At 36.3% G+C, this 18,179-nt stretch overlaps 1 protein-coding gene across 2 annotated transcripts in view; it reads right to left on the minus strand.

Annotated features, from left to right (window-relative positions):
* The window catches only part of ADAMTSL1 (ADAMTS like 1), a 909,537-nt gene that overhangs the window by 661,757 nt on the left and 229,601 nt on the right, over positions 1 to 18,179 (minus strand). For both annotated transcript variants that reach the window (XM_019659072.1, XM_019659074.1), the window contains exon 2: positions 15,282 to 15,401. In XM_019659072.1, coding sequence (XP_019514617.1) covers positions 15,282 to 15,401 — 120 coding nt within the window. The remainder of the gene's footprint in view (positions 1 to 15,281; positions 15,402 to 18,179) is intronic.

Here is an 18,179-nt window from a genome sequence, read left to right on the forward strand (position 1 = left end):
ATGACCAGGAAGACCAAATGATTGGATGCAAGGAAAAGTGACTTATAAACTATGAAATGCAATCCAAATTCCAAATTACATAAAGAGATTCCTCTCAAAACTCCTCACCTTATAGACCTCATAAATGTGAGGCAGCTTTTTTTATATATAAGCATCAGTCACAAAAATTGTTGCAACAAAATTTTCCTACACACAAATCTGTCAAAAGGGGTTGATAGTGCATAGCCTACTTTTATGACAGAGAAAATTACTGCCATTTCACACTTGGTAAAACTAAGTCTCAGAAGGTGACATGCCTATGAGGAGCTTGAACTGGAGTTAGATAACAGCTTCAAATTTCTGCAGCAGCCAGGGCATTTCCAATATTGACTCACATGGCTTCTTCCTACCCTAAACCTCATGAGATGCAGAGGAGACCGTGAGAAATAAACCGCAAGTGTATTTATGGAATGGTTATCAGCTATTCTTTATTTCCAATTCCAAGCGCCTTTCCTGCTGGGACACAGAGGCCAAGCTGCCCACAAGCTGCATGGAAGTCACTTGAATTTTCAGCACAAGTATTTACAACTCAAAATTCTCACTTCAGATTCTATAAGCTTTCTGACATATCACATTGTGAAGGAGGCATGTGTAACCTTTCATCGTAAATATTTATTTTACTATCCCTTTGAACTAATTATAGGATAAATATCAAATTCTGAAACAATTCCAAGATGCATGGTCAAACACAGCTAATGCTAATTCAATAATTATGAATTTTTTCAGTTGTATTACATAGATCTCTACCTTCTTGCACATAATGTATTTTGCCTGTCATATCCACTGCTTGTAGAGTCAGAGTCATAATTATGAACACCATTTATTGTTCAACTATGCTATCAAAGATTGCACTGGTGTATGAGGCTACTAGTTTCTATGATGAGTTGGTTCAGACAGCTATGTAATTTTTTTGAGCTCATATCTTTTGTTTTTACATGCCTAACTCCTTGTCAGTGGTACCTTCTCATGTTGTGATCAACACCTGATTCAAGTGGTAATAGGTCTCTTTTATAATTTAAGAAACAAGTTGTGTTAGTTTTCTGTATTTCATAATAAACTATCACAAACTCAAAGCTAAAACAACACATATTTATTACCTCACAGTTTCTAAGGGTCAGGGGTCTGGGCACGACCTAGCTGGGTTCTCTGTAAGGCTGCAAAGGGCCAGCCAGGGCCAGGTTCTCACCTGGTGGCTAATCTGAGGAAGGGTCCACTTCTGAGCTTACAAGTTGTTAGCAGAATTCATTTCCTATGTCTGTAGGGTTCACAGTAGCTTGTCTCTTTATAAGTTTTCGATATAAGATGGAATCTTATATAATGTAATTACAGGAAGGACATTCTATCACTTTTTCCATATTCTATTAGTTAGAAGCAAGTCACAGATTCTGCCCAAACTTAAGGCCATAAACATCAAGAGGTGAGGATTGTGGGGGCTACCTTCAAATCTGACAGCTAGACCAACTAATCCACTTAGAATTGAATGAAAGCTAGAGTATTAAACCCTCAACCAAGGGGCTTTTGTGAGTCAACTGTAACTATTTTTACAACTTCCATGAATCTCAACCATGTTCTGAATAGTCCAGGCTATTCAATATGTAAGTTTTAGATACATGATGAGTTCTCAAGCCAGAGTCCACAACTGTCAAGGAGTAACAAAGCTGCTCCCTCTTTTCACTTTTTTCTGGATGGGTTGTGAAATGCTAGTCAATTTGCTGTCATTCCTACATTAAAACAGTTCGTTATGAAGTAGGTTGAGTGTGTCCCTGGCTACTGCTCAGTGATTAAGGCTTGCCTAACCCCTGCAGTAGGCCAGGGCGAGGTATTTTCTATGGTGAAATTCCCATGATGGTCGGCAAAGTAAAATAAATACACTAATACACTAAGTTGAAATTAAAAAAAAAAAAGATCTGTGCTGTTTGACTGCCTATCAAATATTTTTATATTGACATATTTTTTTAAACCTTGTAAAAGTTCTATGCAGGAAATGCTAATACTTCAACAATCCTAGATAAGCTTGAACAAAATTGGTATCTCCCTCACTATACCCACCCACTGGAACTTGTTTAAATTAGTTCTTTTTCCAGGAATTAAAAGGTCAGCTCCCTATGCCTTCTTTGGTACCAGGAGGTAGAGGTCCTGGGAATGACATTTAGTGTGCTTAACTATACTTTAGACCAGCGGTTCTCAACCTGTGGGTCACGACCCCTTTGGGGGTCGAACGACCCTTTCACAGGGGTCGCCTAAGACCATCAGAAAACAAAAAGATATTTACATTACGATTCATAACAGTAGCAAAATTACAGTTATAGAGTAGCAACGAAAATAATTTTATGGTTGGGGGTCACCACAACATGAGGAACTGTATTAAGGGGTCACGGCATTAGGAAGGTTGAGAACCGCTGCTTTAGACCAAAGTTGCTATTAGAATTTAAACTCTTTTTGAGCAATTATTTGGAGAACAAGAAACATATATAGCAAGTGGAATGAACTTTGGAATTCATTCAAAGAAAATCAAATGCTTGTCACTTCTGTCAGCATTTGTAACATTTAGGAATTGTTTTCTGGGCGATGAAATAACCTCTCCCTCTTTTAGACTGCACTGAGAAATAAAGGCAACAGGGCTATGTCCAAATCTTACCTGTAAAACAATAGCTCTTATTTTAAATCACAATTAAATATTTGTTGCCCTAGTCATGGTATTTAATTAGCTTGTGCTTGTTACAAGTATGTCAAATTTAATTCTTTAGTGTAAATTCAAAATAATAAAAGTTTAGCAGTAATTTTCAAAACTGCAATCGGAACAATGCAATTATGCCTGGTGTCACCCAATCTGTAAATAAAGGCTGGATTATTTATTTTCATATAATTTATTGAATGTTGCATATAGGTTAGTGTGGTAGAATAATTATTTGAGATACTGATTTTTTTCTTATTTGCTTCACAAGATACAGGGGTCACTGAAATGAGAGATTATCAGACCAGGCCAGAGAACAAGGATGTTGAATTCCTAAATTCTAACATCAAATGCTGAGGTTCAGGTAAAACACCAATTATTTGATAGCAGACGGGCTATCATACCATTTTTCCTCATGCCCCCTTCTCATAACTACCTCCACATTATAAGAACCTACAGAAGTTGAGAAAGTAGAGTATGGAGAGAATTCAAAATAGTTAGACACATTTGGAAATTGTATGCCCTCCTCGACCACCAGAAAGAGTCTTGCTTGAGGCAAAATGGCAGCATGTACACCGACTTTCAGTTTTAAGTTTGGGAATCAGAGAAGAAAAGACATTGTCCAATTTGTCTTACTGGAAGAGGAAATCAAACTTCAGAAATAAGTCCTTTATGCTACCCTTATGGCATGACATATGGGTCTAGGCATGACAGAAACTCCACACCCTCAACTCTGGTTCCCTTGGCTTAAGAGTAGCATCTAAAATAGTCTATGGGTTCCAGAGGGACTCAGGGATTATCAAAGAAAGAGAACCTGATGCCCAGTCTGCCAGAATGTTCACTGTTGATAATGCTAGGTCAGATGGACAAGGCCTGGAGAATTCCCACCAGAAATCCGAGGGATGAGCTGCTCCTTGCCAGGAAGGTAGTAACAAGGATCCACAGCCCTGTTAGCTCCAGCAAGAGGTCAAAGCCGCCTTTCCCTTTGCCCCAAGTATCCTTTTGAGTGACCATGAACCTCATCTGTGCCAGTGGGATCAGTAACACCTTGAGTGAGGCCAGATTAGAACCACACACCTTTCCTCTCTTCTCTGCTGTGGCATTTACATACACTTCCCAGAGATTGGGGGTAGGGTGGGGTACGACTCATAGAACAGAAAAATAATTCTATACCCAAATCACTATGGAGTCAGTTTACCTGGAAGGAACTAAAGTAACTTCCTGCATCAGGAAAAATGGGACAGGAGGTGGTGTAAAAGAGAGATTAAATTTGATTACAAAAAGGAACCAAAGTCACTCTTTGCACACCTGAGTGTGTGACTGGTATTTACACACACCACTTCTGTATTTAAGTAAGCAAAATTGTAAATTCTGAAATACACATTTTTAAAAATACTTTTTAAAGTGTACAGTAACAGTTCTATCACTTTGGAGATAACGGATATTCATTAAACTTCAAGAAGCCAAGTAGATTCTTACTGTCTTCCCATTAGCATCATGCTTTTATTATATTTCTTTTGAGATCACATGTCCCTTTGTGTGTGATTTTTGGCTTTGCAATGAAGAGAACTGGACAATTCGTGCTCCAATGTTTGCCCGAACATGGTCACAGAGTAAATAAAATGATGGTGCACAATTAAATATGCCATAAGTACTCAAGATTTTCATAGGTATAAGGCAGTATTCGTCTAAAAAGGAAACTCAGGCAAATTCTATGAGTAAGTAAATTTCCCCAAGTTTTAATGTGTGTTGCACGTATCATGTACACTGATTACATACAGAAGAGTTCCATGTACACACATTTTGAAAGAAAATATTTTTGTTCCAAGGTAAGACTGCCCAAGCTTTGAATTGCTTTGAAAAATAAACTCTTCAGATTCACATGTATTGCTTAATTACAGCAATGAGAGTGCAATAAACATCCATACCTTAAATGGTCAAAACACTGCAAACAACTTCAATCCAATTTAAAAAAAAGATACTATGCCTGTCAAAAGCAAGCCATACACTTACCAGGACCATATGGGATCATCTGGGGGAAAAAAAAATGAAAGAAATTTGCCAGATTGTATCACCTTAAGTTTGACAAAGAAAATAGGTGCTTTAAATATCTAATTGAAGCTTGGTAAAAGCACATCACCGTCTTCAAGAGTGTGTGAGAGTGTGAGTGTGAGTGTGAGTGTGTGTGTGTGTGTGTGTGTGTGTGTGTGTGTGTTTCGTTTGATAATTGACATCATGTTCCTCAACAGTCCAAGAGAGTATTTTAGTATTAAAATGAATGAGGCGATCCTGGGACAGAAGATGTCCAGTCCTACTTCATAAAATCACTTGAATAACTAATATCAAATTAAATTTAATAAATTATATATATATATATATATATATATATATATATATATGTGCGTGTGTGTGCGTGTGTGTGTGCGTGTGTGTGTGTATATATATATATGTTATAAAATTACAAAATACCCACACAAAGATGATTTTTTCTTCTGAGTCAGAGAGCTCACCACTATCTAATTCTAGAACATCTTCATCATACTGTCCTCCCCCTCCCAAATTTTGAAGCCACTGGGAAACGAATTTGGTATTCAGCATACAACTTTGGAGACTTAGTTCAATTATCATCATCACAGTGGGAGAGACTATTAGCGGCTCACTCCAAAATTTATTCTCCTTTCTTTCTTAAACTAGGTATGCAGCTGCCTAGGACAAAAACTACAATACATGGCCCAGATACCCCCGAACCTAGACATGGCTATCTAACTAAGGTCTTGCCAATGAACTACTGAAAGAAATACTGAGTGGCAGCTTCTGGGAAAGTCCTTATGAGCAGTTGATGTATGCCTTTTTCTCCATTACCACCTTATTACTTGTCCCTTCCTCCATCCCGTTACCTAGAACAGGGGTCAGCAAACTTTTGAGATGGAAGAGCTACCAGGGGTCAGCAAACTGTGGCTTGCAAACTGTGGCTCTGAAGTAAAATTGAAAATGAAAATAAAACTATTATAGCTTCATTTATAAAAATTTTAGAGGATATTATTCACATAATGGTGATTATGTAAAAATATATTTATGGCTCTCGAATAATTGTTAAATTGTTGTGAGGGACAAGATTGGCTCTTCCAGGGGTTGGCAAACTTTTGAGATAGAACGTACCCGAAGAGCTGCATGTGGCTCCCGAGCCGCAGTTTGCCGACCCCTGACCTAGACTGTGGATTCTAATGGCTGGCATTTTGGTAGCCATTTTGGATTACAAGGCACCCTTGCAAATAGAAGTCAGAAGCTAGAATGATTTAGGAAAAAATTAGAATGAGCCTGGGTCCCTGGCACCTTGGATTATACTGGCTCTGGAATTTCTATCTCTGGAAAACACCTTTTACATAGGAGAGAAACAAAGGTCTATGTTTATGTCATTACTTAGGGCAGTTTCAATCACATACAGTGGACTTTATATTAAATGACAAAACCTTTTAGCCAAATTCCTATCAGTGTTCTACATTTTGAGTTACCAAGAAGGTAGGGTACTTAAAAAGCTAAGACCAATTTCTTCTGCTCTTCCTGAGAATTATACCAAATTGGAGTTCATCACAGAATACCGCAGTTTTCAGCAACTTATTAACTTGTCTTCTTACATATATTCTCCACACACTCACTCATTCATACTTTGGGGCATCTGTAATATATGAAGATCAATTGTCCCCACAGAAACTTGGGACACTAACCAGCATGGGTACTGGTCATACTTTCAAACCAATCTACTAAATTGTACTTTCAAGCTGAAGACATGCAGCCATGAAAACATATATCCTCACTGAAATCCATTAAAGGTCAATGAAGTGTGCAAAGCAATAACTCATATGGGAATCTAACTGCAAACTAAAATAAGGTCCCCCTGAAATGTGTTCAGCAGCTCCTTTGAACCTGCTTCATATATAATCAAATTCAACCCTCTAAAAAATCATACTTTTTACATCAATCCCACACTTCTAGTTTTCGTAAAGCAATTTAATGGTAAAGATATTTTTTTCTTAGCAAAAGTTACATATGCATATTGAAGTAATCCAGATATTTATTCTTTTTTTTAGTATTCATTTTCCTCTTTGTCAACATCAAGTTGAAATCAAACTTAATAAAATAACACAAAGGAAAACTAAAATGTGCTCCTTTTCAAAACTTTCTATTGGTGATAATGCTATTAGTTTTTAAATTTAACAAAAATATGACTTTCTTCTTCTTACATAAAAGTTACCATCAACCAAAGTAACATGGCATACAGGATTCTATAATCAAAATTTAGAGGTTATATCTATTCAATAATGTTATGCTAGTAAATAATGTCCTTTTAATGTTTTGCTTCAATTAGCCAACCCAATTACTATCTCAGTTTATAGGCCTAAAATTCTACCTACTCTAAAAAAAAAAATCATGTCTATCCACATTAGAAGATTAAGAAAAGATAAACTCTAAGAGGATGTGCTACCTCAAAAGGACATTCTGCCCATGCCTACAACCTGCAGTATCCTCTTACATTTTCTTAAATTCAAGTGACACAATTTGGACTCTTGGTCACATGATTCCATTATGCTGTCCTCTGACCTCTCAGATTCTACTCAGCACCTCTCTGCAGACGGTTGGTGCCAAATGACCCTGTCCAGCTGCTAGAGTTGTGGGCAACAATTCCCCCCTAGATGCTTTCAACTACTGATGGACAGCCCTCCATGCACAACTAAGCCATAAATGGCCTATTAAACATAGGCATTTAAACTCATCACAGAGGCTAATAGTTTTAGTTCCGCCTTATATACAATGAAAGAACTCCTTTGAAAGTTATTTCTCTTTCCACGAGATGAATTAGCACTTTATATTAAGGACATTTAGTACAAGGAAGCAAGAAGTTATTCTTTGGTGTCCCAAGTGATATTCTGTGGTGTTTTTATTTTTTGTTTGTTTTTACCTTTTGGACTTTTATTCAAGTATAGTATGCATAAAGTGTATGAATCTTAAATCACAGTCTGTAAAGTTTATGCTTATTAAGAAAGTTCCAAAGTTAAGTAGCAAATAGTCACCTCTGCACATTTATAACTTTATTAAAGATATTTAACATTCATTTTGAAGTACGGTACTTTACTTTAGGATAACTATAAGTGGAGACTATCTCAGGAATTTAAATATCAACTTAAAGGAACAAAGCTGGAGTTCATGCCTAGGAAGAATTTATTTGGCATTGAAATTTTGCCATTACTGACAAAGTTCTCTTTGGAAAAGACCTCACAATGTGAAACCCAAAAATATGATCTAAAAGAGTCCTAAAATTCACATATGTTATTTATATATTTCTAACTGATGTTAAATTTTTTAACAGAATTATACTTTTTGAAAGGTTGTTTAATCTTAAAAAGCTGCTTGCGTAAGTGCTGGGATTTTTAATGTTCTACATTTTATTACTTCCAGTGTCTTTTAGATAATTCATCTTGATATCTGTTGGTTGATTGGAGTCAATGGCAGAACCCTAGCAAATGGTGGACATCTCATAAACAACAGATAGGAACTGCAAAAGCTGTAAGGAAATTAGAACTTGATAAAAAAAAATTTTTCTCTTAAAGGATAATGGTTTTTTTAAGTTAATTCCAAAGGTCAAGTGTAAAAAAGTAGTCCCTCTCCTTAAATACTAAGATTCATCATCCTGACATTATTTACTAGAGTCGCAGTTCATGAACTGATAGGAGGCCCCACAATCATGTGTTCTGTTGTCATACATTTGACTACTCCTTAATTATACTGGGAGGCAAAAATGTGAATAGTGTATATATTAAATCTTGGGCATTGAGCTCTATCACATTATGTTTCAATGATTTGCAGTTCAACCACTGCTAATAAAAAATAACATGCATTTTGGGCTGATTATTTCCCAGCTATTATCCTGAAAGTTTTACTATTCATATATTTAAAAATATTTCAATCATAAAATAATTCAGCAAATAATAAACTTTTCTGTAATCACTAGCTATTTAAACACATAATTGAAATTTAACTATATCCTTTTTAAATATTATCAATACTGTTAAAGTGTATTATATGCATTTGCCCAATCCAATTGCCCGTCTTCTCTACCTGTCCAGAGGGTAACCAACAAAGCAAAGTTCAAGTGTATATTTCCCACCTGTTTGCATACATAATCATTTTCTCTAAACAATATTTATAAACTTTTATGTGATAGTAAAACTGATACAAATAGTATCATATTAAAAATGGTATCATTTTCCCTTCAACATGTTTTTGAGATTTATCTATACTAATGCATGTAGATCTAGTTTTTTACTTTAAGTGCTTCTATAATATTTTGTTGTATGAATAGACCACAAGTTATTCATCTATTTACCTTCTGATGGATATTTAAGATTTTCAAGTCGAGGCTATAACATTCAATATTTCATTGAACATATGTGTAAATGTTTTTCTAGGGTCGATTTCTAAAGTGAAATTGATGAGATTTAGGACATGCATATATACATTCAGCTTTATAGACATTGTCAAGTTCTATAAAATGGTTACACCATTTTATGCTCAAAAGCAATATAGGGGTGTCTCTCATTACCTTTCTTTCTCACTGACACTTGCCTCTGTTAGTCCCTTTAAAAATTTTGCCAATTGAATGGGCATCAAATATCATATCCTTATTATTTTAATTTGTAAATTCCCGATGACTAGTAAGGTTAAACATCTTTAATGCATATTAGCCATCCATGTCTGATGACCCATTTTTTTCCCCACTGAGATGTTTGTCTTTTTAAATAAAATTTCTAGAAGCTCTTTATATAGCATAGATGTTTTTCCCCAGTTACATGTATTGCAAATAATGTTCCCCAGCTGTGTCTTGTCTTTTTACTTTTTCCATGGAATTTTTAGACATTAAGTGTTTAATGACATATTAAAATTTTAATATAATTTAAAGCATCAATATTTTCCTTTACAAGTTGGACTCTTTATGTCTTAAGAAAACCTTCCCAACTCAGAACTTATATAAATTCTTCTACATTTTCATGTGTAAGTTTTAAATTCATGCTTTTCACACAAAGGCTTTCAATTTATTTAGAATTTACTTTCATGTATAGTGAGCATTTATTAATACATCCTTTCCCAACTATTTGTAACACTACCTTTGTCATAGATCAAGTTCTTTATAGGTTCTTCACTCATTTATATTGGTGCATTTGTCTATATTCTAAACTCACACTAATTCTTATAGCTTCATAATATATCTTTATTGGTAGAGTAAACCTCCATCTCCTTTCTCTTTTAAAATTATTCTGCTTATACTGGATACGTGGATTAATTTGTGGGGAGATTGGTATCATCATGATATTATGACTTACCATTCATGAACATTGTCTATCTCTTTACTTAAGTCTTTTTTAACCCTTCAGTCAAGATTTATCATTTTCCCCTGAAATATTTTGATAAGAGACATGATGATAAGACCTGGCATAATGAAATGGAGGCACTAACACAGAAACCTGACTGATCATAGTACAGAGAAAAGCCTGTGCTGTGTACACACAGCTGACTTCCTGAGTTCTCTTCAAGAATCCAGACAACTGACACTGTTTACTCTGTTGACCCAGGTTGTCATTCAAGGAAGAAGACTGACTTTGGTGGCTGCCAGCTAATCAGCAATTTTCTATTTCAAACAACAAGAAGTGGAAAACACAGTGTGCTATTGCAAACAATCTGTGGTTTTCCTGGCTTACCCTCTTTTCTCCTTCTATTTAAATCCTGTTTTGCCTTTCTTAGATACAATACATTATTGGTTCCACTGGCTTCTTTTGTATACAAGTGAATAATATGGTATTAATAGACTGCTTATTTTTAATAATTCATTGATCCTCCATTCAGGTTTTGTACCTCTTTCAGACCTGTTTTTATAGTTTTGTAACAATTGTGAGGGGTAGCTTTCGAAAATGACATTTCCAATTCATTATTACTATGGCAAAATGGCGCTATCACTGCCTACTTCAGGTTGTTCTGAGGAGTTTGTATAAATCCCTAATAAGTGCTTGGTGCATATTGGACCTTCTCTGAGCTCCCTTGTCCTTTCCACAGAAAGGCAGAAATGATGAAGAGTTTTAGTGTAGACTACCAAAAAGTGATCAGAAAATGTGGAGTTATATAAAATATTTATATGTAAAACAAAGTTTTTTCAAACAGTTCATGACTGGTAGAGTTATAATATGTTAGGTAATTCTTACAAACACAGACAAAAACATTTAAAACCCTCGCAGGGTAACATATATATGCTTTGTAGTGTGTTCTGATTTTTTATTTGTGATATCATATTATATAACTCAAAGTAACAAATGTACTAGTAACCAGATCTAGTCTTCTTGTCTCAGGGTATTTTCCCAAGGAAGAGTTTTGGTAGCCAATCCAAGTTATCCTGTAAAGGAGCCACTGAAATCAAAGACTGAATTGGACTGTATTTCTACTTGTGAAATACCTGGCTCCTTCAATGTCACTGCAGAATTTTCTTTGCATAAAATCAGTTAATAAAAAATATGGTGGTATCCAATAAGGCTTTATGGAGCCATAAGCAGCTTTGAGCACGTGTGCACTTGCAAATAAATGTTAGTTTCTTCTTCTCTTTATTCCTCAAACACTTATGAGGAACAAATAGATCAAACTTTTGTTTTGGGAAAAGGTAGTTCTGTAAAGAGTACTGAATGAATTCAGGAGGGCAGATGCTAATGACAGTACAACAAGTTGAGTCACTTTTCAGTAACATAAATGTTCTCAACACATTGCTACTTCCTTCTATTTATGTCCACTAAATACTCCAAAATAGTAGCCAAGTTAGAAGTATAATCAAGCAAATTAAGTTATTATCTTCAGATGTTATCAGTTACATCCTAACGTTTCCTTTCCCTCGGCAGGGTTTGGGAGGAGGCTAATGAACACCTTGAGAACATATGGAAATAGTTATATTCTGTTTTACATAAGTGTATGTGTGCTGGTTGAACTAATTTTTCAGTTCACAGAAAGAATACCTGCCCCCACCAGTCCCCCCTGCCTCAACAAACCAAGGGAGAAAAAAAAATTGAAAGCAGAACCATTCTTAATAAATTGCAATTTTTGTTTTAGTTAAACTTCAGAGAATTACTGACTTGACCTAGAAAACAAACTATCTTCTCACACATAGTCATTAAAGACCAGCATTTCAGGATTCCCTTCCAAAAGCTAACCTTTATTCCTCAAGGGAACCTCTACTTTACTAGTCATTAAAAGGACCACTCTACCCTCAAATGGAACAAATATTTAAATAACTTTTCTTTTCTACCAATGTAAAATAGCGGCTTCAAAAATGGCTTTGTGAACTATAAAGCTACTGGCAAATGAGGTTTGCACTAATTACATACTGAAGAAAATCCCAGTCTGTAATGAATTTCATGTTAATTATTATCCTGATTTCGTATCCAGCTGACAACCAAAACAATGTGATCTGATTCTTCACTATTCCAAGAATGAATAACATCCTTTGAGAAGCATCCTATTTCTGCAAACAATGCAAATCATACACACTCAGAGTTTCAGGCAATAATTAGAAGTTTAGTTGCCCACTGTGGGTTCTAGACAAACAGTTCACTTAGATCGCTTTTCACAGTGTGGTGAATGGAATTAAACCTCTGAGAGGAAGCTAACTAGAGAAATTTGCTAATGCAATGTAAAAGTTAATTCATGCCAAAGGACCCTCATTGAGAAGGAGTTGAAGAAGTGTCACTTAAAAGTCAAACATGGCCCCCCAAAATTAAGCTTTGAAGTTAAAGGTTTTCACAAATAAGTTAGCCTGTTAGGGTTTTTAAAGTATATAAAAGAACAAAGAAAGGGTATGAAGAAAAAAAATTAAAGACCTAAAAAGAGGATAACAATAATTTTACCCAAAAGTGTGACAAGATGTTTCCTACAGTTAAGATTCCCTTGTCCAAAATGTTATACGTATTGGGGATAAATTTGTTACTTCCACAGCAATAAATTTCCTGTGGGCAAACATCCCTGAATTCACATTTTTTATTACAAACCTATATACTCATTTGAAAGGACATCATGGAGATAAACCCAAATATTCTTTCATCGCCTCATAAAAAATAACTGAAGTCATTCATACCATTCTACTTTGCATTTAGATGGAGTTCCACATTTCGTTCATAGTCTATGATGGAATTCTCACAGTGTTTTCAACATAAAATGCTAACAACAGAGTAATAGAGAATAACCATGGTGGGTTTTCTTCATCAACAAACACTTAACACAACTGAGCATTTATCATATTCAAATGCAGGACCAGATGTTAGGGAGGTGAGAATCAACATGGAAGCCCGCCTCAAGGAGCAGAACTACTAATCCAGTAGGGAGAGTGAAATAGTGTATAAATGTTTAGGATACCAAGGAGGACTTACCTGAAAGCAGACAGAGTTGTATAAATCAGATTATGTTGCTCGACTATCTTTCCTGTCTCGCCTACCAGCGTTTGGCAAGTGTTTACTGTGACCTATACCAGGAATGTTTTTTTCATGATGATTCTCCCATTCTGCTGAAGAGCCTCCTCTCAATAGAGCAGAAGCTCATAAATAAGGGGCACAAAAGGAATTTCCACTTTTCTGGCTGTTAATACAAGTAGTAACTCATGTTTAAACTCTTCCCCTTACACAAATACACAGATGATAGTGATTCATCTTGTAATGTCTTTTTAGAAAATAAAGTTACACTTTAAAAGTTTTTTATCTTGTGGACCAGACAACGTGCTCAGAGAGACACACCTTCCATGGAAATTGTTAGAATTTCACAAACTTATTAGGAGGCTGAATTAGCTTCTGTTATTTAGGAAGCTTGGATCTTTTCGTTTCCCTCCCATTTTCTTGTATGACCCCAGTTCTGACTGCGTTGGTAGGTAATTCTCTTGCACATTGAATGTGTCCACCCACTCAATTACCTGTGACCTCAGCAGGTTTTATGAAATTCTACAGCATACAGTTTTTATGATGATGTAAATCAATGTCAAATCATGTAATACTGCTCATGACACCTTTCAATGCTTGCAAGTGACAAAAATTGTTTTTAGTGGCACCACTATAACAATTCCATTATGTTCATAATTAGTTCATAATATTCAATTTCCTTTATGGTATAAATTATGTAATAATTAGACTTGCTGATGAAGTTTGCATGATGTATCCACATAACAGCACTTTTCGGACTTCGAATAAACCAAATCCAAAATGTGCTAACATATTTCAGGTTTGTATACCATCAAACAAGACAAAATCAAAATACAACTGCAAGAGTGTGTTCACAGGAAGCAGGAAAAAAAAATTTAAGTGGCAGTGTGTGTGCCATAGATCACACACACACACACACACACACACACACACACACACACACACAAAGCCTTGAGCAAACAAAAAGTTTAAAAGGCAGGCTCTGCATATTCAGAGTTTATTGAGAAAAAAATATATACACACCATATGAAAATTAATTATAGTATCCTTGGAAACCTTCACTACTGTTCCTGTCCTACTGGGGCAGGCACAAGATCTGACAGGGATGTGACTGTCTGTCAGAGAGAAGATGGAAATAACAAAAACAGTAAGAGGTGGTCTGTGAGAGGCTGCTGAGAAAGCTAATTTACTCTGGAAGAGAAGTTTATGAGACAAACATGCAAAAAGCACTCTCTTGAGAGAGAGCTATAAAGAGGCAGGGTAGAGGAGCTAGAAATTAAGCCACTTACATGTTTGCTTTGAAGGCATTCTAAGGCACTCTTTTCTGTGATCCTACCATTTTATGATTGGACAAGAAATCCCCTGTCTTGTGCATGCAGCATCCTCTACATCCAACATGAGTACTTCTGAGCACAAGGCCATCACCATGAATCCGCGTTTAGAACTTCCACAAGTTACCCATCCAATTCTCACAATAAAGTACAGACCACAAGTCACCATGTGATTGGCAGAGAGGGACCTGCATCTTGACCTCCCCTGTCAACGATACCATTTGTTTTCATTTGAGAGCTCCTTTTCTAGACCTCCCCCCACCCCCGCCACCCAAAAAACACCACCAGAGAAACAAACTTTCATAAAATAAACAGGACTAACACTTTGAAGTAAAAATATCCACAAAGAAGCTAAGATTGGAGGATGGTCGACTTTCCATTGACCCATAAAACAATTTGGGCTTTCCATAGAAATCTCCTTTTTTCCTTCACTCATTTAAATTATTACCATTTAATGCTCAGACTAGCTGGCAAAACATCAGTTATTTTAATGTGCATCCTCCACATGCTGCCGCAAACAAACTTTAATGCTCGAGTGAAATATTTGAAGCTCGCCAGACACAGGAAAGGCAGGAAGCTGCCCCGCAGTCTGCCCACTGCCCTACCACTTGGCTTCCCTTTCCTTCTCATGGATACGAGAAACGCCATACAAACCTCTTCAGGTTTGCTAAAACCAACCATCACCACAAGCCAGAATTAGCAATGAAACGTCTGTGTTTCTAAGAATAATTAGAAGAGACACTGTACCGGGTCTTCAGTTTTGTGACTATTCATGAGGTCAGACAGGAAATCTTCATAAATGCTCTCTCTTCGAACCAGTGGAAATTCCCGCAGGAAAACAGCCCCTTGGTTTTCGTCTCCACATACCTAGAGAGATAAGATAGCCGAATTAAGCCTTCAGACAGAGCCTGGAGGGAGGGGGATCTAGGAATTAATGTCTCCGAGTCATAGAAACCTTTTGGATTCTGTTCAAGTCTGATTAGAGCCATCAAAAACAATGCACACAGATACATATTAATGTGAGAGCTACTAGAACATTCTGGCATGTGGTCCCTTGGATGAATGCCAGGAAAAGTCCCTGCTAAGTTGATGCCTCTTAATTGACTGGTGTCCATGTCAAAATTCAGTGATTATAAGTTATCTTTGTGGCCAGGTCCAGTGTGGTCAGGCTCCTAGGCTATCATTCCCCTGTGTTATCCACATGTTTGTGTCACATAGGGGACCCCCAGAGATCTACCACTAGTGCCATAGAAGTGAGTCCCATAGATCTGAGCATCAGATGGATCCTGATGTCCTGTTAAATATCTAGGACAGGAGGAACTGCTTAAGCCCAGGACTGACTTCCTGAGTTATTCAAATGCTTTAGAACCAGATGTACTTTAGCCACTCTGGAGGGAGGTATTGGAGAACTTTTATCTAGAGCTTATCACATACCAGGTTCTTTACATGTGTTATCTTGCACCAACCCCAGGAGGTGTCAGTTATTAGCCACACTTTACAAATTAGGAACAGGAGGCACAAAGGGTTTCAGGAATGTGCCAAGTTAGTAAGTGTTGAAATTAGCACTCAAACACAGATCTGACTCTAAACCCCATTCCATTTTATTATGTCATTTTGCTACTGAGCTACTCAAACCTCTGGTGAAGGACAAAGCCTTAAGTGACTCCTATAAACTCAAGGAATAAGGCCTTCTACTGCCTCTCTGAGCCTCAGTTTACTCACCATAAAATAGGAATGGTATCAGCATTACTACATTGCTGAGAAAGTAGGGGATAACATATGTAAAGCCCATAGTGCAGTGACTTGCATATAGGAAGCATTCAATAAATAATAGCCATTATTATCAACAAAAGCACATTCTGCCCAAGGAACAAGTGAAAATCTAAGCTGTTAACATACATGGAGTTCTTCGATCATATTTATATTTGCAATGAACATTACAAATGGGTATTATATGACCTTCGCATTATCTTCATATTGTTTGAACTTTTCAACTTTTATACATTTTGAATTTTATAGTTTTTTTAGGGTACTGGTAATATCAGTAATAACTACGGGAGTGTTCATATTAATTTATACTGTCATGCAAGTCTGAAATAATTCATAATAGATTAAAATCATTTTAAACCCTGAGTCTTTTGGGAAGGAGTATAATTTTTTATAACTTATATGTAAATGGCTTCTGTTGATATACAGTACAGTCGGTATCATTGTGATAGACAGACATTGGGCCCTTTTACTTCCTTACTTAGGGTCATATTGGTGAACATATTGCTTAACATGGCAAAAGGGACTTTGCAGATATAATTACGTTTACTTAATTGTTGACTTCAAGATAGGGTTGGTATCCTGGGTTATCCAAGTAGGCCCAATGTAATCACACGTGGTCTCAAAAGCAGAGATTTCAATGGGGTGAGGGCAGAAGAGGAATTCAGAGAATTTCAAAAGCTGACACGGACTTGACGTGCTGTTACTAACTTGAAGATGGAGGAAGACACGTGAGAAGCATGAGAAGGAAATAAATTCTGCCAATGGGTGAGTTTGGAAGAGGACCTGAGCCCTAGGTAAGAACTACATCTTAGGCCAATACCTTGATTTTAGCCTAATGAAACTCTAAACAGAGAATCCAGCCATGCCCTGCTAGACTTTTAACCTACAGAAACTGTGAGATAGCATTTTTATATTGTTCTGAGCTATCACATCTGTGGTAATTATGGCAGCAACAGAAAACTGATACAATCATCAAGAGGTAGGGTGCAGTGAGAGGTTTTCTTGTTTCTTCTCCTACATTAAGTTTCTTAAGAATTAACCAGCACTAAACAAGCAGAGGTAGAATTTGCAATAACTAATACTTGGAAATGTATCCTTCTAGCTAACCTAACTTATTTCTGTTACATTTAAAATTAATTTTCTCTTAGTTCTTTCTCATCAAGGTCAATCATTCCTTGAGTCTACAGTTAATATACCTCAAAACCTGTCTTGACCATGTTACTTCCCAGCTCAGTAGCTTTCAGGGATTCCCTACTTCCTGCTGCATACACACTCTGGGCTTGGTATTCAGAACCACTCACAGCTCTTCAAGTTGTAGAAAACGAATAGCACCTCTCTGAAAAAGATCAAGAGCTGAGTTTAAAATGGCCTAGAATGAACAAACTGATGGTTGCTAGATGGGAGGAGGGTTTGAGGGACACGGAGGAAAAAGGTGAGGCATTAAGAAATACAAATTGGTAGTTACAAAATAGTCATAGTATAAAGTACAGCATAGGGAATGTAGTCAATAATATTGGAATGACTATGTATGGTGTCAGGTAGATGCTGGACTTACCAGAGAGATCACTTCATAAGTTATATAAATGTCTAACCATTATGCTGTATACCTGACACTAATAAAATATTGAATGTCAACTCTAATTGAAAAATTTAAAAAAATAATAAAGTGACCTAGAATTGATGGGCTTTAACTTTGTTTTCAAGAGGACTAATGTATGCTGATCACTACTGAATCTCACGTTTTATGAACAATTTCTCTGAAAATCCTATGCTATTTTGAATTCTAACTCTATTATTCAAAATGGTGGCCATCTTTAGTCATTCAATGCCAGAGTTCTTAAAAACTAAAGTCTGAAGAGTAGACTAATAAACTTA

Source organism: Hipposideros armiger, unplaced genomic scaffold (genome assembly GCF_001890085.2).
Source record: "Hipposideros armiger isolate ML-2016 unplaced genomic scaffold, ASM189008v1 scaffold_294, whole genome shotgun sequence".
Classification (NCBI taxonomy): Eukaryota; Metazoa; Chordata; class Mammalia; order Chiroptera; family Hipposideridae; genus Hipposideros; species Hipposideros armiger.